Source organism: Tauraco erythrolophus, chromosome 2 (genome assembly GCF_009769465.1).
Source record: "Tauraco erythrolophus isolate bTauEry1 chromosome 2, bTauEry1.pri, whole genome shotgun sequence".
NCBI lineage: Eukaryota > Metazoa > Chordata > Aves > Musophagiformes > Musophagidae > Tauraco > Tauraco erythrolophus.
This window is the reverse complement of record NC_141466.1, coordinates 68,008,106-68,034,322: the sequence shown is the minus strand read 5'-3', so window position 1 is coordinate 68,034,322 and position 26,217 is coordinate 68,008,106. Positions and strand designations below refer to the sequence as shown.

The 26,217-nt window shown below is 42.6% G+C and overlaps 1 protein-coding gene across 2 annotated transcripts in view; it reads right to left on the bottom strand.

Moving 5' to 3' along the window:
- TFAP2D (transcription factor AP-2 delta) overlaps positions 1-24,805 on the bottom strand; it is a 51,457-nt gene extending 26,652 nt beyond the window's left edge. Inside the window, exons 1-5 of one of the 2 annotated variants that reach the window (XM_086623926.1) lie at positions 24,767-24,805; positions 23,318-23,815; positions 19,741-19,801; positions 7,647-7,812; positions 3,257-3,375 (exon numbers count right to left, since the gene is read on the bottom strand). In XM_086623926.1, the coding sequence (XP_086480052.1) occupies positions 3,257-3,375; positions 7,647-7,812; positions 19,741-19,801; positions 23,318-23,815; positions 24,767-24,805 (883 nt within the window). Of the gene's footprint in view, positions 1-3,256; positions 3,376-7,646; positions 7,813-19,740; positions 19,802-23,317; positions 23,864-24,766 lie in introns of those variants that run through there. The other variant, XM_086623918.1, reaches the window with a different exon arrangement.
- Between the last annotated feature and the right edge of the window lie 1,412 nt (positions 24,806-26,217).

Sequence of the window (26,217 nt, the reverse complement as noted above, 5' to 3'; positions counted from 1 at the left end):
AAGGCAGAAACTGTGTCCCAGGAGAGGGACACGCGGCATCTGAACCTCCTACACTCTCTCAGCTTCGCCTCCTCCAGATGCTCTACCCAGCAGAAATGCTACTCAGGGGGAGGAGGGACAGGCAGGAGGTGGGAGGAAAGGTTTTTTTCTATTTGTAGGGTGTGAAGGGAGGAGGAACAAGTGGAAACATATTTAAACAAAGGCTGGTGGGGGAGAGGCGTGACAGTTGATAGAAGGGTGAAAAAAAGTAACCACTGATCTATTTTTCTCAAGAATTTTGGTCTTCGAATGATGAATGCAGTCAATCCTATGTCTAGCAAAGTTCATGTCTTAGTTAAGTTTGACAGGAAAACAAATTATAGATTTTTTGTAAATGCTTTTTCTGATTTTTGTAAATAATCTGATGAGTTTAAATTAATTCATGCATTGCTTTTACGTGCATCTGCAACGATATTTACACTATGTCTCAGCTTTTAAGTGACCTGTCCAAACAGATGGGGATATCTGCTCTCTTCTCATATCCTTTTTTGCTCCTACTGGGGAAGCTTTTGACTCCTTTGAAACAGTAGATTTAGCCTTGGCAATGCTGCTATTTAATGGAGGAGCCTTTACTGTATTAGCTAACATGTAGGAATTTTCCTCTTCGAGCTGGTGCGATAAATGACCTTTCCCGTCATCTAATCTAGGCACTAGAGGGCATCCCTCACCTACAGGTTGCACGAAGCAGTCCCATACTGCCGTGGAGGGTCCTGCAATGCTGAGTTCATTCTCCCCCTCTGTCTTTCCATCTATTGTGTTGATTTATGTGGATAACAACGTAAAGAAAAGAACTGATCTGTCAAACGGTTCCTACTTTGAGCCCCAGAAGTCTCTACCAAAGATACTAAAGATGTAACCCGACCAAAAATAACAGTAAACACCCAGCAGACATGTTGAACCCCAAAAGAAGGAAGTTTTCAACACAGGAGTAAGTTCGTAGATTTTTCATAGAGTCTGGATTGTCACATGGCCACCACAGCCTAGAAATTAATTGCAGTTCCTCTGTTGAGCTTAGCAGTACTCCTCAAAATTCAATAGTCTATTTAGAGGAAGAGAAGTCTTAGTCACGCCAGAGACATTCGAAATGGTTTTGGTTAATACACCTAATCACCATACAACTAATTTTGCCTTTTCATACCTCAAAAAATATTAAAGAGGTTGACCATATCCCTACCTTACAGAGATGTTAAAAGCCTCAATACATTAAAGACTGTGAGGACCTTTAGTAATAATAAACTTAAAACCATCTAAAGTAATAAAGAGTGACACAATCCTTAGTTCTTATAAGAAGTCCACACAGTACACTTGATATTTAGGGATTTAATAAGACTAAAAAATCGTGATGTCAATTTATTTATTGACATCACACAGAAAAATCCAATGTTATATTCTTCATGTCCTCCAAAACCCAGAATAAGCCTGTGTTTTTCCATTTTTGCCTCCTCCAGCAGCAAGAGCCATGGAAGGATGGGTTTTCTTGCAGAAATCATGCTATGAGTTAGTACCACTGGGAAGTAATATCTGCATGTACAAAGGGAGGACAGCTTATACCACAAAGGATTCAATGAGCACTGCCAAGTTAGACCAAGAATTGGTTACACAGACAGAAAATGAGCTGCTTCTTGTTTTCTGTTGGAATATTAATGTGCATGGTGGTGCCTTCCCCAAAAATTCCAGTAGGCAAAATTCATGATTAGCATGTCTAGGCAAACAGGTCTCTGTTAAGTTAGCTCAGGCTCCTCAGTATATATCTTTAGGACTCACAGGAGGGCAGTCCAAGAACAAAAGCAATACCATAAGCTTGATACTAGGTTTGCTATTGGCTTTGAGTAAAGGGCAGGGATGCAAGCACAGCTCCATACCTGGAAAAAATGATCTAATTCTGACTTACAGTAAAGGTGCTTTGCCACCAGTCCCAGGCCAGCAGTTGAAAGGGGGCTTCCTCAATCTCAGTCTTTTGTAATGAATGAGTAGCTGGCCATATATCTCTGTTTGTTCATCCCTGCTAAGACCCAAGATCCATGAAGGTCTGTGAGTGTAGGAACAGCCCTTACTCCTCTAAACTGGTACCTTTTCGAAGACTGTATCTACATTACAACTTTCTCTTTACTACAAGTAGGTGTGATACAGAAACAGTTGTATTTCAGAGCAGCCTCATTGTAGTTCTGTGTGCTGAGTGGCCCCTGAGAACCTCAGTCCCTCCTCTTAGATACTGAAAAACCTCCATTGTTGAGGATTTAGCACTATTTCTGTCTTATGGAGTCTCCATCCTTTGAGATAATAAAAACCTCCGTAGACAAGTTCCTGAGCAACCTTTTCTAATTGACCCTGCTTTGAGCAGGTGGATTGGACTGAGATCACCAGGAGTCCCTTCCAGCCTCAACCTTTCTGTAATTCTATGATTAGAATGGTAACATGTGCTGAGACCTCAGTCTACTTGCCTAGATCTATATGGACCTTGCAGGTTATGATCCTAGAAGGTGCTGACCTTTAGGATGAGCAGAGCGCTCTCAACATCAAGGAGGAGGGATCTGAAATTCCCAGAGCTGCTACTCGCAGCCAGACAGCAAACCGAGTACTTAGTGGATTCACCCAGAATAGAAGAGATTCAGGTAGAGTTTCTTCCCTTTGCCTGAGGGGTTTGAACCTGCATCTCCCAGCTGAAGGCTTGAAGAGCCTGGCAGTACTTGGTGAATGATATTTAAACAACAAATAAAGGCCAAGAAAGTATCTCTTGGGCCTGTCTAGAGTTTATCTGAAAACAGATTTCATTCATTTATGTGTAGTGAGAAAAGGCTTGTCTAAATATTATGTCTTCTTATGGGGAAAAAAAATAATCACATTTTTGGATCAGCTCCAGGAAATTCACAAGTTAAAAAAAAAAAAGGAGGATAAACAAGCCTACTTATAGAGTTGGTATAAGACATTCATCTCTCTCACAAGAACACTTGGATCATCGATTTGTAAGTCAGATCCCAGCACAGAAAGCACAGATCAATGCTGAGGAAACTGCAGGACCAAAACACTTGCTGGGAGCCAAGACATCTCAGAGTGAACTTCCAGTTTTCTACTCCTTCTGTCTGTGGCTTTAGGCAGGTCAGTTCTCGTCTTTGAACAAAATACAGATTATGGTATTTAACACTGTGGCTGAAAAGTATTGTATGCAAGGAAACATTTTAATTGCGTTCATATTATATTGCAATATTATAAACCCTACCTTCTACCAAGGAAGTCAAGAGCGTGACATTTGCTGCTTTTCTTCTTCCTGCAGGCAAATTCAGTCCCAGTCTGTCTAATTTTTCTCGCAAGCAACGTCCCCCATTCTTGGATTTTGCTCTATTACAAGAGAACAGTAGGAGAGAGAAACTTGTCTTTATTCTGCACTTTTTTCCCCATGTTAATATAAATCCAGAAATTATACACACCTTATTGACAAATGCGTGGGGTGATGCCTGCACTAATGACATCAATGGAAAATCTTTCAGAACTCTATTCTTCATGTCCTGCTCGTACGGTGCAAGTCTTTCATGTGGGTCATTTGACAAAGTTAGATATTTTAATGCCTGTCATAGGGGTATAACAAATTCAGATAGCTTTCCACCTAGTGGAACCCATGGTCCTGATTTGGGCACAGAGCCTGGGATTGCAATGACTGAATATATGTATTGACAGTGCAGTCACTTGTATCTGATTTAACCACCCCAGGCTCCAAAGGCAATCGAGAGGGACGAATGCACATCTAGAACAATATTAAGCAGATGTCTAGAATGAGGGGACTTTAACCACCTCTCTCACCTGACTATAAAAGGAAGCCAGACAGCTAGTCAAATGTAGACCTCTATGTGGACACAGCTCCAGCTATCCCTCTAGAATTTATGTAGAGATCTGGGTACTAGGAAATGTGATCTACAAAGCCCAATATTCACAAGGAAGAAGGATAAGGCAATAGGAGATGCTGAAGCCAAAATCCCAGCTATTGTTGGCTATCTATGCCCCTATACCAAATGTAAACATCATTTTGTTCTCACAAAATGGTTCCTGGTGCGCCTCACACCTGCTTTTCTGCAGCATCTCAGTGTTTGAAGCATTTGGGACATATCCACTTATGCAGCAGACGTAGGTTCAATTTCTTCCTCTGCTTGAGGGAATTTTAACCTGTGTCTTTTAGACCAATGCAGCAGCCAGCTGGCAGCGAGTAACTAATGTTAAAATGCTTAAACACTGAATAGAGCAGTGACTGGAACCCAGATCTTTCCCATCCCGAATGAATGACCTGATCGTTAGACAGTGGAGTCATCACTACAGTTACACCTTTGCTTTTGTCCAACAAATATTTAATTAGCCCCAAATGAGACTGAGGGGCCCTCAGCTTAGAATAACTAATCAATGAGTATTAAGCGTGCCTAACTAGATGTTATGAAGTGCAGGTTCAAGTTCCTTCACGCAGATGAAGGAACCAGACTTGGAATACCACCCTTTGAATGGTCATTTTTGTGCACTGAGAGATACCATAACAACTGTGACCGTGTTGTATGTCAGGAAATGTCTTCTGAGAATTCTGAAGAAATAAATACTAAATTCTGAAGAAAAACTACCTAGGGAAATACCTAGATGGTGATTGCTGACAGGATGCAAAACCAGCCCTGCCAGGTCTCAGGCCAACCATGAATGAAATTTGGTTTTACTGTATCTCTGCTGGTCAACTACAGAGTGTTTGAGTCTGTTCTATAGTTGTGACATCTACAGGTATAACCTGACCAAATCTCCTAATTTACACTCTCTGCTTCGTAAAACAGAATTAGCACATCCAAACTGCTGGCAGGGACTAGTCCCTGGCTGTTTCTAACTGTCGAACTATGCCTAAGGTTGATTTGGAAGAGTGATATTTGTTCTGGGTCAAAAACTTATGAGGACCATTCTAATGTTTTAACAGAAGAGGGAAATGAGTCCTTGTGTTCAGGCTGATGCCTTTGCATTCTTAATAGCTTGTACTGGTATTGATGAAGTCTGAGGAATGAGTATTTAGAGTGAATATTCCTGCGACTATTAGCTGAAGGCCTCTCCAGGGTGAAGCAATAACAGAGAAAAAATTTTGTGGATGTAGATTTTGGATTTCAATGCCTACAGAGGCAGTTAAATAGGGCTACAGCCTTTACTCTGTGAGATGTCTCAAGACAGCTCTTGGACTGCTACATATCTTCGAATATTGCAGGTTGGGTAAAATGACTTCCAGTATAAATACGGGGATCAGTGTGGCCTTCAGTGACAGCAGTGATATAGCCTATGACTTTCCAGCTAGTTTTGATCAAAGGGCATTCAAGTAGTTATGCCATCTAAGTTGACACCTCAGGGACATGGCGACTTACATATGCCTGGCCGAATTACAGTTGTCTCCTTGTTTTCCACTTGCAGGGGGAGGCACAATCTGCCACTTTCCTCCTCTCTGCAAGTGTCTACTCTGTTCAGTGAAGGGTCAGAGGCAAAATTGTACCTCGTTACTTGCTTCTCCTCCAGTATCTCACAAAAAGAAAAATAAACCCAGTGTATTCTGACTTTTTTATACTCAAAAGACATAGAAGGGAGAAAGGAAGCAAAAGGCACCCCTGCATCTCCATGGTTTAGATTTTTGATGAGTGAGGGCTGTAACTACATGTGGTAAAAAAATTTACTTTGGAATAGTTTCTCAACAAGAAGTCAGATTTGTAGCTGGGATGAAGTTTTCTGCACACTGAGGGTCTTTTTTTTCTTCATTTAAAACGAGGCAAAACACCACCTATCTGCCTCTGATGAGTGATCCAAGAGGAACGGGTCAAGGATCTGCTCCTTCGGCTGGATGCCCACAAGTCTATGGGGCCTGATGGTATCCACCCAAGAGTCCTGAGAGAGCTGGCGGATGTCATTGCCAAACCCCTGTCCATTATCTTTGGGCAGTCTTGGCTCACTGGGGAAGTTCCGCTGGACTGGAGGCTGGCGGATGTTACCCCCATTTACAAAAAAGGGCGGAAGGAGGATCCGGGGAACTACAGGCCTGTCAGTCTGACCTCGGTGACGGGCAAAGTCATGGAACAGGTTATCTTGAGTGCTATTAATGAGCACATACAGGTTAACTGGGTGATCAGGCCCAGTCAACATGGGTTTATGAAAGGCAGGTCTTGCCAATCAAACCTGATCACCTTCTATGACAGGGTGACCCGCCTGGTTGACGAGGGAAGGGCTGTGGATGTAGTTTTCCTTGACCTCAGTAAAGCCTTTGATACGGTTTCTCATAGTGTTCTGGTTGAGAAACTGGTAACTACTGGCCTGGATAGGCACACCCTCCTTTGGGTTAAAAACTGGCTGGATGGCCGGGCCCAAAGAGTGGTGGTAAATGGGGCTAAATCCGGCTGGAGGCCGGTCACCAGTGGGGTTCCCCAGGGCTCAGTGCTGGGTCCGGTTCTGTATAACATCTTTATCAATGACCTGGATGAGGGGATTGAATGTACCCTCAGTAAATTTGCGGACGACACCAAGCTGGGAGGCTGTGTCGATCTGCTCGAGGGTAGGGAGGCCCTTCAGAGGGATTTGAACAGACTGGATCGTTGGGCTGAGGCCAATGGCATGAGTTTTAACAACGCCAAGTGCAGAGTCCTTCACTTGGGGTATAAAAACCCCAAGCATCGCTATAGGCTCGGGGAAGAGTGGCTGGAGAGCTGCCTGGTGAAGGACCTGGGGGTGTTGGTTGATTACCGGCTTGATATGAGCCAGCAGTGTGCCCAGGTGGCCAAAAAGGCCAATGGGATACTGGCGTGTATCAAGAATAGTGTGACCAGCAGGAGCAGGGAAGTGATCCTGCCCCTGTACTCGGCGCTGGTGAGGCTGCACCTGGAATATTGTGTCCAGTTTTGGGCCCCTCGCTTTAAGAGAGATATTGAGCTCCTGGAGCGAGTCCAAAGAAGGGCGACTAAACTGGTCAAGGGGTTGGAAAATAAAACTTATGAGGAGCGGCTGAGGGAGTTGGGGCTGTTTAGCCTGGAGAAGAGGAGGCTGAGGGGAGACCTGATTACAGCCTATAAATACTTGAGAAAAGATGGTGGGGAGGTGGGGGAAGGGCTCTTTACATTAGTGACGGGTGATAGAACAAGAGGAAATGGGTATAAGCTTAGTCAGGGGAGATTCAGGTTGGATGTTAGGAAGTATTTCTTCTCTGGAAGGGTTGTCAGCCACTGGAATAGGCTGCCCAGGGAGGTGGTTGAGTCCCCATCCCTGGATGTGTTTAAGAATAGGGTGGATGATCTACTTGAGGATATGGTTTAATGGGGATTAGGGATGGTTGGACTCGATGATCTCCAAGGTCTTTTCCAACCTAGAAATCTATGAATCTATGAGTAACTGAACTGAGGCTAAAAAAGGATCAGTTCACTGAAAAATGTCATCAGACTTCCATTTTTCTCATTTATTGCAAATTTCTCTAGAAACAGTGTTCACTCCCAAACAATTTCCATCTATTTTTGCAAATTGTGACCACCTATCCAAGGGGGGAAAGAGAACAAAACCTATCTGTAGAAAATAATAATACAGAAAATTACAGCACTACCGCCTAGCATTTGTTATTCTCACCTTCAACTTACCTTCTCAAAATACCTCCTAAGAGGGAAGCATTGAGGCATTCTGGTGGTGAAAGGCGCCTCTTCACCTCTGCGATGGTCACTTTGTACTTCGAAGTGGAGCTGAGTAGAGATAAGCGACCAGGAACAGAGCAGAACAGGTCTGTGGGGTTAACAACGCATGTACCACCTACAAAGCAAAATAAATATTACAGCCGGGGAAAACCTGGTATTCCATGTTTTGACAAATTCAATCATAAAAAACAGTTCTGTTGTTTACTTGTGGTTGCTTTTGTTAGTGGGTTTTGTTTGTGTTTTTGGAGTATTTGGAGGTTTATTTTTTAAATATTGCATCACACTGTTGCTTTGAGAAAGATGAATGGCTTGAAATTTCAGTCTGGGAAAAGTGAACTATTAGATCATATAAGATTTACAATCAAATTAAATCATTATGGCTACCTCATTCAATTTCATGCGCAGTAAAAATTACATATTAACAGGTTTTCAAGTCTTGAATCTACTATGATTAACAACGTAAGATTGAACCAGATTCAGGTATCATTCAGGATTTTAAAAAATGCATTTGGTGAAAAATTTAGGACATCGGTTCTAATGACAAATGTTCATTTTAACTCTCATAGCAGTGTTCAGGATAACAAAGATGCAATGGCACTATAGGTTTGCAGTGATTTGCAGCCGGAACAGCTTTCCAAGCCTTTGAACTCTCATACACTCCTTCTAAAGTTAGGTCAAATCCTCAGCTGATGTTAATGATTGAAATCTATTGAGCTACATCGGTTTATCTCAGGTTAGTTCTGGAATTGTTTATTTCTTGAAAGTGGCAATTTCTTAGCCTGGGTCTAAAACTGCTGAATGATCACCAAATCTTTCAATGAAGACTGTGATCAATAACTCCTCAGGCAAAATCGAGCTTTTAACTTAAAGTTAATATGTGAGACAGCAAGAGAGAAAACTTTCTCTGCAACTGATCCAAGAGGATAACACAAACTCCCAGGGAAAAAAAAAAAATAATCTTAACGACTAGCACATATTTTATCACCAACTGCAAAACACTTTTCTTTGACCTGCCTTCTCCAACCTAACTACAATAAAAAATTCAGTGGAAGAAATAAATCTTACCACTGCATGCACAATTCTTCCCTAGGGGAAAGATGAGAAAAAAAGAATGAGCTGCATGTGACAGTGATAGAAAATACCATATAATTCAATGCATTACTAGAAGGAGTTCAGATGGTTTCTGTGAGGACAATGATATAAAGACCTTCTTACAGCAGAATGAATCTGTGCTCATCATTCACATTTAAAGGAAAGATACTACATTTTTTAAGCTACCATGATAATTTCTTCTTTCCTGTTAACACCCTAATCTTTTTTGCACTGCAAGAGTTCACTTTATTATGCTTAAAAAAAATTTAGTTTGTAATCTAAATTCTGTGCTGTGAATGGAGTAGAATAGACTAGAAGAACAGAACAGGAGAGAATAGACTAGACTAGACTAGAAGTAGAATAGAATAGGAAAAAAAAAAAAGATAGCTTACTTTAGACAAGATCCTAAGACTTTTACTTTATCTTCTTCTGCATGTAATCTTTCTGAAAATTAAGGTGACTATGTATGCTTCAGTTTTAGCAGAGACAGAGGAATATAACTGAAGGATGAAACTTCATTAAAGGCAGACTATTGCTTGCTTACATAAGGCAAACAGAATTTCTTTCCAAATATTTCAGCTCTTGAAGGTATATTTAAACATTTGTGCTGACAGCAAAACCAGAAAAGAACATCTCTTGGTATAAATCCCAGATGGGTGAGATCCTGACTCAGTACAGCAGGGTATTTTATGACTTTTCTAATTATGCTACGGGATAAATATTGGTGTCCACTTCTCAGACAGACAAATCATGCATCACCAAATGTATAGACACATCGAGGACACTTACACGCATTTTTGCACAGCTCATAGCCACAGTTCATGAGCTCATATGCTCAAATACAGGAATCTGGTACCACATGCCTGAAATGTTTTTGTATTTTTGTTGTTTCAGTGTTTGGGTTTTGGTTTTTTTTTTTTGTATCTGAGGCAAGGCTGCACAGAAATCTATAAATATTTTCAATCAACATTTTCAAACTTCTGGTCTGTCAGGTGCATTTGTGAAGAGTGTTAACACTGAGTAGATGTGTTTGTTTTGCATCTCCAGCCACACAATACATATACATACGTGTACTTATATACGTGTCAAGAAAACAGTAGCAATATGTACATATTTATTTACCTCAATAAGTCTGTAAATTTTATAATGAGTGAGACTGTACTGAAATCAGTGTCATATTAAAATGTATCTTCTTGCCAGGTTAAGCCAGTATGTGTACCGTTTATGCCAGATAAATAATTGTTCCTTTAATCCAAAAACCTGTTACCCTTCAGCTGCTCCTACCCTAACCAGAATTTACTGGAATACTTGTCTCTACTGTCTAGTAGAAGGTTGTTTACAGTCTAAAATATTTAAAAATATCAGGTCTATGCAACATGATCTTAAACAAAGCAATTCCAGGTGAACAAGGTATGGATTAAAAATGAAAGAAAACAACAAGTCTAAATCATTTGCTTTTCAGAAACATGGAGAACAAGTTGCAAATTACAAGAAAGTAAAATCTGTTGCATATAATTATTTCACTATATTAATTATTCATTGACACAGCAACAAAAAGCAGTGTGGTGCTTTCTAGACGAAGCTATGTCTTTGTCACAAACTGCGTGCAGTTTTGAAGGCATGGATCTCCTACCACAAACACCACCTTGGAGAGAAGATGGATGAAGTCCTGGCCTTTACATTACGTGGCAAACAGAAAAAGAGATGACAGTAAACAAAAGGAGAGATGCTGGAAAGAGAAAAGAAAGGATAAGTGCAACCACACTGGAAGATGAAGAGTTAGGTCTCTTGCCAAACACATAGAATTTCGTGTATTCCTTTCCCCATGTTCTGATTATTCATTAGAGTGGAGAAATAATTTTGGGATCAAGTGGAGCTCAATGAGGAGAAGGCAAGGTATGTTTTGAGTTGCACCGAACAGAGGTGGCAACAACCAGCTTTTCCATCCTGTCAACACAGTGCAGCTGTAGGTGTTGTTGGAAAAGTCAGTCCTTGTTCAACTGTTGAGCTGGTCTTGTCATCACAGGGTATTTTAGAGGTGAGATGCTAACAGACACCAGCTGAAGAAGCAGAAGACAATGCCCTCGAAAATAGAATTGAAATAATACCTTTCGTGAGCCTAGCAGTTCAACCTGAATATCTATATTCCTCTTAGCAGCATCTACTTTCTTTAGAAATCTTTACAGACTGGCTTCTGGTGCCAGAATACCGAAGATGTTGTCAGGTCATCAGATGAAGAGCCCCCTACATAGCCACAGTGAAGTAATGTGCCCACCAGCGTACAGGAAGAAGGGAAAACTCTGGCCATTGCTCCCTGATTAGTTACCCACACTGTTGGTCCTCCTGCAAGGCTAGGAAAAGAAAATGAGAGCAGGCAGAAGGTGAGATAGCTGGTAGGATCGTCCTGTAGTTTGCCTCAGCAATTTTGTGCTCGAGTACCATGTGAAATGGGGCCTGTGAATGTTAAAAAGGTTCTTTTTAGGACAATTGTTTATACCAGCAGGGAAGTGATTATGTGGACAGGTCTGACATCATTTGTTGCCATAAGATACTGTGTTAGAGATGACTCTAAATGGTGGTAGTTGTGCTGTTACAACCACAGAGGTCTAAAGGCACAAGCGAGAAAAGATTTAGACGAAGGGGGAAATCTTTTGTACAGCAACTGATAGATTCAGGAAAAAAAGAAAGAAAGAAGGGAAGGTTTCAGGCACACAAACCCTTCTTCAGAACTCCTCTTTTATCCAACTCGATTCAATTACTTCTTCTTTCTTCATGACAGAGTTTTACCCTCTGATCTGTCATCTTCATATTGATTTCAACCAATATGATTGTTCGAAAGGAAAAAGCTGGGAGAGGAAGAGATGCGCTTTGTGCAGCAGATCACATTTGGGTAAAAGACCCAGGGCCCGACACTGCTGTGTACTGAATCGCCTCAGCTACCGAATTGCCTCAGGAGATTATATATAACCTAATCTATTTGAAGATGTCCCTGCTTCTTGCAAGAGGGTTGGACTAGATGACCTTTAAAGGTCCCTTCCAACCCAAACCGTTCTATGGTTCTATTCTAGGATTATTGTCAAGTGGTCTGAGGGAGAGGAATAACAAAAGACTACATTTATTTTTGCTTGCCTACTTTCAGGGCCCAATCCTTTTCCCTTACCTGACTGGTTCACGCTCAGCACAACATACTCCTTTATGTGAACTGCGCGTTTGCTTTGTTCGCCAAGCCTAGAATGAACAAATGTTAGGCTACGTGATACCGCAAAAGGTAGTCACAGCAAACATCGGGAGAGCATTTTCCCTTCCTTATTCCTGTCTCCCCATCAAATAGCACAAGTCAGTACAAAATGCCAACACAAGCTGGTGACAGGTTGTGTAGATGACAGCAGGGAGAACAACAGAGCCATACTCTAACCCAACAGTCTTGTCAACACAATGAAAATCCCAATAACGCATGGCGCAAAAAGAGCCTTGGTCTGTTTTGATAGCAGATTTCCCTTTGTATAGATGAAGCGGACAATAGCATGGCTGGAGTGCTGATATATTTTGATTTAGTTATGCACTTGGGCATCCGCTGAAGCGTAAGTCTCCCTGATGCCCGCAGAGTTAAGTATTTGTCCATCTTTTCATTGACAAAATCCATATTCTCACATGTTTTATGCTTTTCATAAGTAATGTTATTGCTTTATTAGGAATGAGAGAGAGAAAGATGATGTCACTGAATGATTTTTGCACTTCAGATACAAATGTTTTTTTTAAATGTGTGTCTATAATTTTGTAGACGTTCACACATCCCTACACTCTGCGAGGTCATTTCTTATTTGTTAGTTGTAACAGCTACAATGCAATAAGTATTTTATATTAATTCAAGAAGAGATAGTCCCTTTATCCAAGGTATTCACCCATAAATATCATGCAGTTATGGAAGGAAACATCATAATATACTGGTGACAACAGTGCAGAAGTACTGTGACAACAGTGCAGAAGTACAATATATTTTGTTTTTCCAGATATACACATGTTTGTGTGCTTGTGTACATTATTAAGTATAAGCACGCATGAGCACCTACAGATTAATCTTATATAAAATATTAATAACATGCTCTGCTTTTTATTAGTCTATTATTTATATCTACAGGTGCAGTTAGTGGGAGTCTCCAGCTTATAGTGTATTTTTTGCACTGTTCTGAAATTCTGGCAAGTTTACAGCATGTTAAAAAATGAAGACATTAAAATCTACCTCTCCATGGCTTTTTTTTCCTAGCAAGTAGCAAATTTGAGCAAGTAGTTAACTGTATAGAGTTTATCTGTATTATTTTATTCCATGTTCAGTTCCCAAAGGTCTATAAGCAATTTAAAATGTTATCCAAATTATCCTTACATGATCCGAGTCATTAATCTCAGGAAATAAATATGCAAAATTCTAAAACTGATCTGCATTTGTCAGGAAAAACAGTAAGTACTGCTTTTTTTCCCAGTTATTCTTTTGTTTTCACTTAGGTGTACAAACTTTGCATCATATAAGTAAACCAGCTCATTCCATGAGCATAAACAATTCTGAGATAACATCCCTCACTACAACATTCATACTAAGGAAAGACGGATGTGCCTACATGACATTTTTTTTAAAATATGAACCAGAAGATTCAGTAGGACTGAGGGGATGGTCAGCAGTTTTTAAGGCCAGCCTCTTATCTACACAGATTTTTAAGACTATAAAGACTGTTAGGAGTTTTAAGTTTAAACAACGTTAAAAAAAGTAGCTTGAGAGAAGCAAGGTGTTACAGTGGAGAAGAGAGTAACATAAATAAGGGAGATTGTTACAGGAACTCAACTTTAAAGATTGTAGGAACACACAACAGGATGTTTTAAATCTCAGGCACCCCAGACCAGCCCTCCATCAGTGCCACGTATCAGCACTGATCCAGGAGCACTCTTGCAGCTCCTGGGGTGAAGGATAGGACCCAAACCAGAGCCAAAAGAAAAGAAATCTACTCCATTCTGCTTTGTTTTATGGCACAAGCCATAAGAACTCATCAGCACTTTTCAGTGTCTCTTCGGGCCCAGTCTGCAATAGCGGTTTGGGAAAATAGCTGTGGGTTGCGAAACAGTGTGCGTGAGCCTGGGAGGCTGTTGGAGGAAGGTTTGGGTGAGCTATGTGGATTGGGGGGGGGGGTGCTGAGGGTGTGCTAAGCGTTTGAGGTTCTGCCCATGGTGACCCACGAGTGGGCTCTGCATGGGGCAGAGTGAGTGATGTTGGATGTGGGGGAGCTGTGCAGGTTGTGCGTGTTGTGTGCCGTATGTCCACACGTGTTGTGCTTTTACACTCTTTGTTCCCTGGGTGTGTGCTTGAGTTTGTGGGATGCTGAGGACTGCTCTGCGGTGTGTGCACCCGTGTGTGTGTGGGTCCAAAATCCCTGCTGGGGACTGCGATCACGACAGCCCACAGCTGTCAAAGGGGAGCAAAAGGAGACAGGAAACACAATATACAGCCTCTACCCTAGCAGGAGAGAGGAGCAGCACAGACCTGCCTCAAAGCAGGTGAGATCCCTACCCAGGAACTTTCCATCGCCCCTCTGTGCACAGCAGAAAAGACCCCTTGGCAGATCAGCAGGAAAAACAAGCAAACGAACGAACGAACAAAAACCCACAGAAAAATCCAAACAAACCCCCAAAACACCCAAATCCGTCACATCTCTTCCCCAGACTTCTCCCAAAGGTCTTGCTGGTGCCAAGAGCTACGGGTGCCGGCTGCCTTCCTTTCCTCGCCCGGCGAAGCGCTCGGTGTCCTGACAGAGCCCGCTTTGTCCCGCTGCTCAGCCCGCTCCGTCCCCTTCCCCAACTCGAAACTCCTAGGGAGCTGAAAAGTCGCCGACCGATTTGGCTTTAGTCGGCTGGAGATTATCTCAGCTGGAGCCACGAGAGCCATTAATTAAACCAGCTATTTAGGATTTTAATGCGATTTAAATTGGCCCTTGGAATAGAAAAGAAAGAGAAAAAGACAACAGTGCTAATGACAGTGCATTAGGATCTGAACACAATGACGGGCTATTACCGGAGTCCCGAGGCTCTTGTAAGGTTCAGAACAGCCGGGAAAAGAGAAAGAAAAGGACAACAAAGGGAAGACGAGGATCTGCCCTGCCCTCGGTGGGCTCCCGGCTGGGCGCGGGGAGACGGACCGTTCAGCCACGGGAACCCCCCGCCCCGTCTGCCCCACCGAGGCCACCTTCACCGCCCGGAGCTGCCAAGCGGGAGAGAAGACCGGCTCTGGCCGATCCTGCCTTCCCCTGGGGCGGGACACAGCAGGACTTTGGGGCGGAGGGTGTCGGGGGGAGATGAGGGGGTCCTTAAGGCACCCTTCGGCGGGAGTGGGGGCCGGCTAAGTAGCTCCAGTCGGTTTGGCAGAGCACGGGGGTAGCAAGGGGTAGGAGAATGTCCCCTCTGCCCGTTCCTGCATCCCGGGATGCCTGGATGAGACCGTAACACGGCAGCACCTTATTTTTTAACCTTTTAACAAAATAGGAGCGGAGAAGGTTGTCCCGGGCAGAGACGCAGAGCCCTCAGCCCCGGCCTTCACCCGCCTTCTCCAGTCTCTTGCCCAGTCTCGCCCTTAATGACTGAGTCATTAGGCGGGTAGTTTGGAGTGTCAAAAATTAAAATTAGAACGGGGGAGACGATCAAGGCTGAGCGAGTGCCTTTCAAATGAGAGGCGATATCACGATTAAGTACATAGAAGGCAGAGGCGAGAAAAGGGAGCGTCTTTCCCCGGATTTTATTGGCAGACTTGATGGTGACTGATGCTTCAGCTTTTAAGAAGAGGGTGGTTTTTTCTTTCTTTTTTCTTCTTCTTTTTCTTCTTTTTTTTTTTTTTTTTTTAATCAAATAAGATCTGAGGGTTGTTCCTAGCTAAGCACTAATGCATTCGGATGTCAGTCACCTCTAAGCGATTTGACAAACTCAAGATCTCTTAAAACGTGCAGAGTTCAGATCATATTAATTCCCTAAAAATGTTTTGATTCAAAGTAGTTTGTATTTTATGTTGCCAAGGGCAATCGAAAAAGAGCTATTGCCGATAGGTTGGCCCTTCTCTCTTCATGGCCCAGAGGCGATAGCAGTATTTAAGCTTCTGAAATTAGCCTGGGGCAGGAACGATGGATGATCACAAAGCGAAACAAGAGCTTTTTTTGGAGTTTGCCATCTCGATTTCATAAAACGATGCAGGCCAAATGTCACCGTGTTGTCTTTTTAATCCAAATATATGGAGGTGAGGACACCAAGCCTGCATACACTTCATGTCCGAGAGATGAGGAAGGGATGGGGTGTGGAAGGGGGCTTGGAGGGCATTTTAAAAGAAACCTTCACACACAAAAAAAAAAAAAAAAAAAAAAAAAAAAAAAAAAAGAAGAAAAAAGAGAGAAAAGGTAAAAAAGATTTTTTTTTTATATAAAAAAAAGAAAGAGAAAAGAGAAAAGAGAGAGAGAAATCAAACAGGAATCAGGTTATTCTGCTTTTAAAATGGCAACCTAGAGAGGAATTAAAAGGAATGGGTGCGCAATAAAAGCCTGAGACGATTAATAGGAAAGTATAAGAGGGGAGGGATTTTTTTAATGATTAAAAAACACAGACGACTCCTGTAAATAGAAGCTTCATTTCTTCAAGTGATTTCTTTTGAAACCAGCGATCTGAATATTCAACTTTAAGGCAAAGCTCCACTCTGTATGTACAACATTAATATGATCTCTGCAGAATTTGGTACTCAGAAATATTAACATATCAAAGCCGCTGCCTGAGGCTAGAGAAGCTATCGATACACGAGCAGTAGGAAAAGTAAAGATTATTGGTTCTGATGGTTAGAGCAGGGAAGCTCCGGGCTAAATCCTGCACACCATTAACTGAAAGTGATAGCATGGGGATCTCTGCCCTGGAATCGGTGGCAAATATTTTCTCTAGCTAGTAATTAGCTCGCCAGCACCTAAGCCTCGCAAAGATCTTTTACTTTCCGAGCCTCATTAAAAGCAAACACCAAATCACTGCACTAAACAATCTAGAAGGCAGTTGAGATGTGCCATGGCAGCCGGAGATGGAAGCAGGGAAGAGCCGTTTTTGTGATGTTTGTCATTCCTGTAAGTAATAACACCAGGACTGCAAACCATGGCACTTCCTTGAGATTGCTTTTTTTTTTTTTTTTTTTTGAGAGGACTAGGCAATGATGTGTTCCTCTAGCTAAGTATATTGGAAGTTTCCTTTCCTTTCCTCCCTTCCTTCCTTCCTTCCTTCCTTCCTTCCTTCCTTCCTTCCTTCCTTCCTTCCTTCCTTCCTTCCTTCCTTCCTTCCTTCCTTCCTTCCTTCCTTCCTTCCTTCCTTCCTTCCTTCCTTCCTCTTTTCTTTCTTTCTTTCTTTCTTTCTTTCTTTCTTTCTTTCTTTCTTTCTTTCTTCTTTCTTTCTTTCTTTCTTTCTTTCTTCTTTCTTTCTTTCTTTCTTCTTTCTTTCTTTCTTCTTTCTTTCTTTCTTTCTTTCTTTCTTTCTTTCTTCTTTCTTTCTTTCTTTCTTTCTTTCTTTCTTTCTTTCTTTCTTTCTTTCTTTCTTTCTTTCTTCTTTCCTTCTCTCTTTCTCTCTTTCTCCCCTTCTCTCTTTCTCTCTTTCTCTCTTCCTTTCTTTCTTTCTCCCTTTTACTCTTTCTCTTTCTCTCTTTCTCTCTTTCTCTCTTTCTCTCTTTCTCTCTTTCCCTCTTTCTCTCTTTCTTTTCCTTCCTTCCTTCCTTCCTTCCTTCCTTCCTTCCTTCCTTCCTTCCTTCCTTCCTTCCTTCCTTCCTTCCTTCCTTCCTTCCTTTTTCCCTTTTCTTCCTCTGTTGCATCTAAAACACTCGAAAACAACCTTTTAAAAATATATGTATACATAAGTGACAAAAATAAAATAAAAAATTTGACATGAGATGTTTAAAATATTAGGGAAGCCACTCTCGAGTTAATATATTCTTATTGATGTATTACTAGAAAAGAAGTGTGATTTATTTATATGGGATACTGTATAGCGCTTAGGCGCAGGATGTTTTTATTACTACTAACACCTATCGCTTTTTTTGAAGTCGGACAAAATATTTATTATGTATTTTTAATATACATTTGAAACTTATACTCTCGCCTTTGATATCTTCCCTGAATACGCCAAGAGATAGATAGCAGTGCAGTAGTAGTTCAGCACTTAGATCAGGGTAGAGAAAACCTTGCATTTTCATGCTGGATTTCCTTTACTATCAATCTTTAAATCCTTGAGTAATTTGATCGCTTTAAAAAGCGGGAGAGAGAGAGAGAGGAAGAGAGCGTCTTGACTACAATCATCTGCACAGGTAATTGGAATCTCCTTAGCAGGAGCTGGAGAGTTGAATAAACTGGAGTTGAGCTGAGCTGAGATTTGAGCCGCCCTTCAGCTGGGAAATGAGAACCGCAGTCAAACACCGCAGGCACAGACCCCAGCTGACGGGGACTCTTTATTTCAGCTAACGATCTCCTCTTCTCGGAGGTCAGCTCTCGGATCAAACCCGAAAGAATGACCCCTCTTCCTGGGGATAATTAGAATCCGCCAAAATCTGAGAGACCGGGACCTAGGCGGGCACAGGCACCAGTTGGGCAGGAGTTTGCAAGCCCACCGCGCTGCCAGCCCTCCCCGCAGCGTCCCGCCAGGGGTACCCAGGGAGGGGCCGGGACGTTTGGAGTGTGTCCCCAACACCCGCCTCCACCCCCTCCTTTCCCTGTTTCCTTCTCCCCGCCGCCAGCTCCGCCGCTCTCCCCCGGGCACCGGCTGCGGGCCCCGGGGGCCGCCCGCCGCGGCGAGGCGGGGCCGGGCGGAGCGGCCGAGGGGAGCTGTCCCTTCAGCACCACCGCGCCGCCGCCGCCGGCTCCGGGCCGCCCCGCCGCCGCCCGCCACTCCCCCCCGCGACTCCCGCCCGTCGCCCCGCGGAACGCCCCGGACAAAGCCTGGTCTGAGTCGATGTGGGGAGACGGTACCCCAAAACTTCCCTTCCTGTGGATGTAACCGCGTGTGCGCCTGCTCGCTGTCTTCACTCACCATCGTCGTGCGTGACCATCGTTTCAGCGTAAAGTTTGCATAGGAAGTGGTGGCTGAAGCCAACTCTGACACAATGGTATCGCATGGCCTAAAACATCTCCTAATTAGCTCTTTTTCATAGGGGATATAATGAATAAGGAAAGGCAATAAGAGGACAAGAAATGCACATTGCAAGAGGCTGAGTTGCGAAGTGTGTCCTCTCTCTGATTGCTTTATTCGTTTTATGCTGTGAATCAAAGTATGCGTTTAAGCTTGTAAGAATTGCTTTCCTACGCTAGGCCTTTAGGACTACTTTTGTTTCTCTTCACGGTAAATTACTGTAATACCTTCCCCCTAACCCGCTCCGAACACCCAGATTTCGCAAACGCTGAAGAAACGCGTATTTAACAAGAGTTCCAAATCTTTCCTCTAACTTTGACGTTGGATATTTACACTGACAGATGGGTATCAAACGAAGTTATACTCAAAAGCGAGTTCCACACCAGCCTGTAGCTCTGCTGAAAACACATTTCCCGAAAAAAAAAAACCTTTTTCCTTTCCCCACACGAGATCAAACTGCGAATTTAATAGCCCGGAGCCAGGGAACACGTTTCAAACTATCAGGGATCAACCCCGTTAAACAGAGAATGAGAAAACGAGTCAAGAAAGCTCTGGATTCAGCAGGAGTATCCAAGAGCTGCCGATCACTTGTAAGGTGCAAATGGCCTGTGAAATGTGAAGAGCTCTAAGCGAGTTTGAACGTACTTTTTGTCTAAACGTCAAATTATCACCATTACGGCAGTAAATCCAAACTACGTAAAACAGTGGCGGAGAGAAAGAGAGAGAGAAACGGAGAGGGTGTTATGTTTACAAAAATTGACAGACTCGAGTATTTGTAACCTCTTACCTCTTCTTATCACACCTCCTTGCCCGTTCAGTACAAGTCCACACTGGGCCTCCACTGAGCTCTTAAGTAATGAGGGGGGAGGGGGGGGGGGAAGGAAAGAAAGGAAAGAAAGGAATCAGATACAGAAACGCACACCGAGATCACATAGCTTTTGCTTTGTTACATGACTGGCACGGAAACAACAGATAAGGTGAACTGGAAAAACACAGTTACTCTCAGTCTGCCTCTATCTCACTAAATGCAGAATAAATATCGTTTTCACTTCCATTTAAATACGAGTTTCTCCTGAACTGGAGAGTTCGATCGGCATTTGATGTGGCAGGATAGAGAGATAAACAAGTAGTCTTGAGACAAGTGTGTTCGCGCTCTAGAGTTTCACGCACAAAGATAATAATAAAAATATACACTTTTATATTGTTAATTTTGTATGATTAGCTGTGTATTTATACATACATACAGCTAAATTCAGATATATGTTTCGTCACACATATCGACTTACAAAGTGTGCACAGAAGTAGACAAAGAGCACAAACAACAGACGACCTATTGGGCTTTGCCCGCTACACGGAGTCGTAAGGGTGTTGTAACAATGCTTGTGTCCGCACACAGGTAGGGATGAATACGCATCTGCGTGCACGAACACACAGGCACCCATGTGTGAGTGTGGGGTGAAGAACCATCCAAAAACCTGCCTAGGGCTTCTGGTGCACCTCCGAAGAGATCTCACTTCTTTATTCTCCTCTTACAAGGCTGATTATTTGGGGATCTTCGCCCTCCTTAATAAATATTTTTGTTGGAATGATAAAAGACTTGAAAGGGTTGGGTTTTCTTTGGGTTTTTCCTTATGTTGGGGTTAAAAAAACACAACAAAACCAAACCTAAATCTTTGCCCGGTGGAAATGTGTTAAAGACGCATTTTCCTCTACAAACAAACGAGGTATTGGACATGAAAGAGGCCTTTAAGGGTGTTAACCTACTCAACAGCCCGTGAAGAGTTAAGTAAATGCGGAGAGAGTCGGTGCATAATAAAAACCCCACTTTACAAAACAACCTTTACAGTCCTGGCTCTCTCCCCCACTTTCACCATATTGGCCCTGGCCCTGTAAGACTTTCCTTTTCAAGGCTCTTTTTTATTTTAAGTGTTCTGCCTTAAAGTGATTATGAAATCAATATGAAAAAAACTTGGCGACTGAGCATAAATTAAAGCGGTGATGGGAAAAGGTGTGACAGTTTTCTTTGTTGCCCATGGAAAATCTTTTTAGGGCACTGAAAGATGCCACTCCAGCTCCAAGACTGTTTGCATCTGTTAGGCTGACTTAAACCGCCCTCGAAACTATTGGACATTCACTTAAAATTCTGTGCAGGGAAAAGTATATTTACATTTGTTGCATTTGAAATGAGGCATATGCTGATGAACGTTTTAAAAAGAAAGACTAAGGAGAAAGGAGAAGACTGGTTAGACCGCATTTTTTGTTTAAAAGTATTTGTGGACGGTCCTGTTTCTGTTCGCCACCAAAACGCTCCCCTCTAAGCCCAAGGTGGTATTCGCGAGAGTCTAAGTTTGTTCTGAATCATCTAAATCATAACGACAAATATTCATATTTTCAACTTCCCACAGCTCAGGTTTTTCGATATCTCATTGCTCTTCAGTGCGGGAAAAGAGAGAAGAGGGAAAATAAAGAAAAGATTAGCTACAAAGACGTTAAGCCTTTTACTTTTGAATAAAGTATGATCGAAAAATTAATATTTTCCAAAGGAAAGTTATTAATTTTTTTCTTCTTTAAATAAATAATAAAAAGAATGTGCCTCTAGCAGCTTAACCAATCCTTTTTTTTTTTTTTTTTTTTAAAAGGGAAACATGTTGTTTGGTCGGATGACATTGCATAAATGACCAGTTGAATGGCACTAAGTCGAAAATTGGATAAACTATGGTGCTTTTTTACCCGGGATTTAGGCATTGTCTGCTGTCTTGCAAACGTTCCTAATCCCCTCTTTTGAAAAATACAAGTCTTTGTGCCTGCCAAAGAAAAAAAATTTGTACAGATACAAAAAAATCAGCAGCAGACGTGGTTATAAAAAGGAGTAAATAGGTTTTAGTTGGGCTGAGCAGTGAATGGCGGATTTTTTTTTTTTTTTTGAGGGGGGTAACATAAGGAGATCCTTGTGAAAAATGTAAACAAAAAATGGCCACAGAGGATAAAATTATATAGTGAATTTTAATGGAGAAAGCTAGGTTTAAATAGTTAGGGTTTCCTCCTCAGAGATCTAAAAGATAACATTCATTCTTATTGGGTTATTAGGTTATTTATGTCCTTTAAAAAGAAAACAAGGGGAAAAAAAATCTCTTATCCGATATAAACAGAGTTTTTTGGGGGGAGTTTGTTTTGTTTTGTTTGTAAAAAGAAGAACATAAACCTTCTTAGTTTTACGAACTTCGGGTTTGGTTTTTTTTTTCCGAGCCTTTGACCGCTACATATTTTTGGAAAGACCAATGTAGGCAGCTTTGTATGACCGGGAGCAAGATCTGGGGGAAAAGTAAGTACGGTTAATACGGTCCTATTTGTCTCTCCCCGCCGAACGCGAAGCTTTTACTCAGCTCGTCGGGAGAAGGAAGGTTTGGTTTTGATTTGAGGGACATTTCGAAATGGATATTAGATACAGGAGGGCGTTGTTTGCAATTCTGGAAACAAATTTCATTTAAGAAACCGGCTCAATTGACCGGAGATGTATTTTTAGGGAGGAGGAAAAGATTTCTGAGCGGATAAAGCTGAGGTTTGCATACACAGAAATAGATTTTTTTTTTTTTTTTTTGTGGATCCAGATGCCGGTTAGGAGGGGAATAGATGCATGATTAGACCCACACATAGATAAATCCAGCTTTATCTGCTTGTATCTCTCTCCCTATTAACATCTAGATGGGATATTGCGAGGGATTTTTAGCATACTGAATATTTCTGACCAACGTTTGCTCCCGTTTACTTCTTCTCTGCCTCATGCGTCGGAGTTCAACGGAAGGTTTGCCTTTGTATGTATGTCGGGAAGCAGATTTATTTCCTACTCTGCCTTTTTTCTCTTTCCCTACTCCATCCCTTCCTTAACACATTTTCCTACTTTGTCGGTGCGGGTTGTTTAAACGGTTCCGTTCGCCGAAAGAAAAGAAAAGTTTAGAAAAGCTCGAATGGTTTGGTTTGATTTAGTTTCTGGGTGACTTTGGTAAGGGCTGGGACACGCACACACGGACCCGCACAGGAAAACGCACCCCGAGATCTCCGAATGGGTCCCACGGTCTCAGCCATCACAGAGACACAACACACGCGGGGAAATAAAGGGCGAATTTTGGGGGGTTTTGGCCAAGAAAGACGACTTTTTTTTTTTTTTTTCCCCTCCACATTTTTTGTTGCTGTTATTCTGAAGGGGACAGACTCTGGATTGGATTTGGGATGAATCTTCCATCCTGTGTATGAGCAGAGGAAAATGGGGAGGGTGGGGGGGTTGGGGTGGGGGGGATGGGGTGGGGGAACCAGGGAAGGGGGAGGGGAGAAGAAGGTGCCTCGAAAGGGGATCGCATGCTATTTACCTGCAAATCGTCTGCTCCCGAGGCTGCAAGCCCGAGGCTTGGTCCTGGCAGGAGTCTTTGATCTGGATGCATCCCATATTGGGATCCATGGCTCATAAGAGACAGGTCGTGGCGGCGGTAAGCATCTAAGCACCCCAGCTCTCTCCTCTGCTCGTCCAAGCAAGAGGACTTGAGCGCCCGCGCATTGTGCAGGTTGATAAAATCGGTGGGTTCCCCATGGTGGATCTGCTGGTAGTACTGCTGAGAGTGATGGAGAGAGTTCAAGGAGTAAGCGTCGGGGTTGACTGCCGGGTGGCTGTGTTGGAACTCGTAGTGGAAGGACTGGTGGTGCAGTGGGGTGTACTGATGGTTGGTGGAGAAGTACGGGGAGGCGAACTCGGTGCCCGTGGTAGAGTAAGTGAGAGGAGATGAGGAAGAATAGGCGACGGTCGAGTTGGCCACAGACTCCAAGCATCCAAGCTGCATCAAACGGTAACTGTTTGATCCGTCATGACGTATCTGAAAGGAAGAAGTGAAAAGAAGACCCCAAAACTGAAGGTTTGTCATGGAAAACCCCGGCTGCGGTTCTTCCAAGCCCTCCGTCCTGCATAGCTTCTCCCCTTGCAGAAGCGTCTAAGTCTGCGAGCGGCAACCCCAGCAACAAAAGCTCCTTTCCTACCTTGGGCTGGTGCCATAAAGGTCTGCTCAAAAAAAAAAAAAAAAAAAAAATCATAAACAACCCAGCCTGCCCTTAATACCGTCAAGCGAAAAGGAATCCAGGCACTGAAATAAAAACTTTTCTATCTGTCCATCCATCTATCCATCCACCGCCTGCTCACAGCTGTAATAGCTGGGGCTGACACACACACACGAAAGTCCTCAAACAGAGGAAACTACCGAGAAAACACACAAGTCCCATCCCTATGTTACAGCCTTACACATCGAGAAAGCTTTGCCGCCTGCTTGCCTCCCTTTCTTCTTTCCTTCCCTTCCTTTTTCTCCCCCCCCCCCGAACTCGTATTTTTCTTTCTTTTTAAAATAACGAATCAGATCCAAAATTCTCTTCCCCCCCCCTCCTTTTCCCTCGTTTCGAAAGAAAAGGGGAGTCCTGCTTTTTAGTGAGAACTCCCCATTCCTGGCGAGCTGGTGGTGATTTCTCTCCACTTCATTATATTATTAGGGGTATTATTCTGATTTTCGTTCTGGCAACGGTTTTAACGTGGTAATGAGTTGCCCTTTCTGGCGACAGATGTCATAACGAATTTTCTCTCTATACTTCTTTAAGTTATCTCTGAAGCCGGATTATAATTAAATGTAACGGTCCAATATGGATTTAAAAAAAAAAAAAAGGAAACAACCACACAGGCACATACACACACACATATGCACACACACACGCACACACACATCCACACACACGCGCGCACACACGCGCGCACACACACACACACGCTCACACACACAAAATACCTCTGCATCGTGGACGAGACCTGGAAAGGTAGTTGACATTTTTTGGTTCTCCGTAAAAAAAAAAAAAAAAAATTAAAAAAAAAGAGAGAGGGAGAAAAAAACCACCTCTGGATAAAAATTCTCTCTCCAAATCTAAAAAAAAAAAAAATAAAAGGAAAAAATTAAAAAATCCAAAGTTCACGTATTTCCCCAATTTTTTTTTTTTTTTGAAAAAATCTCTACAGACAGAGAGAATTTGCAATGTATCTGCATAGATCAGATCTCTCGCTTTTCCATGCACCTCCTTAAAAACCTGTAGGAACAAAATTTTCCCTCTGCACAAAAGCTGCTCCCTGGATCAGATTTTGTACTTGCTGGGTATTTCTTTGGCTGATGTCGTAGGTCCCTTGGTAATATAGAAGTTTTGAAAATTAAGCATCAGCACTGAGAACTGGGAGGACAATAGATAGAGGAGCTTCATCCCAGGAGACAAGGAATAAATATTGTATCTTCGCCTAATAAGGAGCTGTAGGTTCTTTCAACATTTTTATACATTTTTTCCTCCACTCTTTAGAATGCTTTTTCTTACCCAGGCTATTATGGGAGCTAATCTGATCGAAGGGGGTATTTTGTGTACATTTTATTGGGACGACATAAAGCTAATATATATTAATATATATTATTAAACCATCCTTTTCAATAGGTAAGTGCTCCTTCCTGTTGATTATACTGCTTTTAAATACTGACCAGAATCTAAGGTCGCACATTTGTACGTGTGTCTGTTTAACTGTATTGTTTTTTTTCCTAAATGAAAACTATGTGGTTTGTTTTGGTTTGGATTTTTTTTTTACTCTTGCATTTACATCGAATTTAAGTCCACCCCACACTCCAACCTGCTTTTAAAGCTTCCTAATATGCTATCTTACAGGCTTCTTTAAATAGCATTTTCCAACATAAAACTAGGGTGAGACCATAAAGTACCACTGCAGTGACATTATTAGGTGGAATTAATACATAAAACACATACATATCTATGGAATTACGTCTATAATGGAAGAAAGAAAAATAGGGAAGGGAACGTATGAGCTCAAGACCACCGAGAGCTGTTTTCTCTTCGACATTTCTAAGTGTCGATATATTTCGGTGATGGAAAGGCACGGAGGCTGCGTAGCCCTAGGTTGCAAAGCTGGAGGGGTACGTTCTTTCTTTATTTAATGACACCGGTCCGAGGAGTTACTACTCGAGGAGTAAGTCCTCTCTGCCTGCTCACATCGCCCCCACTCCCCCACCCCGGTCCCTCTGCCTCTGCCCCCAGGTAGTGGCTCTTCCAGCCCCCGAAGCGACTGCGGGCTCGGCACGGGGAGCGCCCGGGGGGGAAGAGTGGGGTGGGGTGGGGTGGGGTGGTGTTGGGGGGGGAACACACGACGACGGGAGAGTCACACACCCTCCAAGACGCCAGCCCAAATGGCATT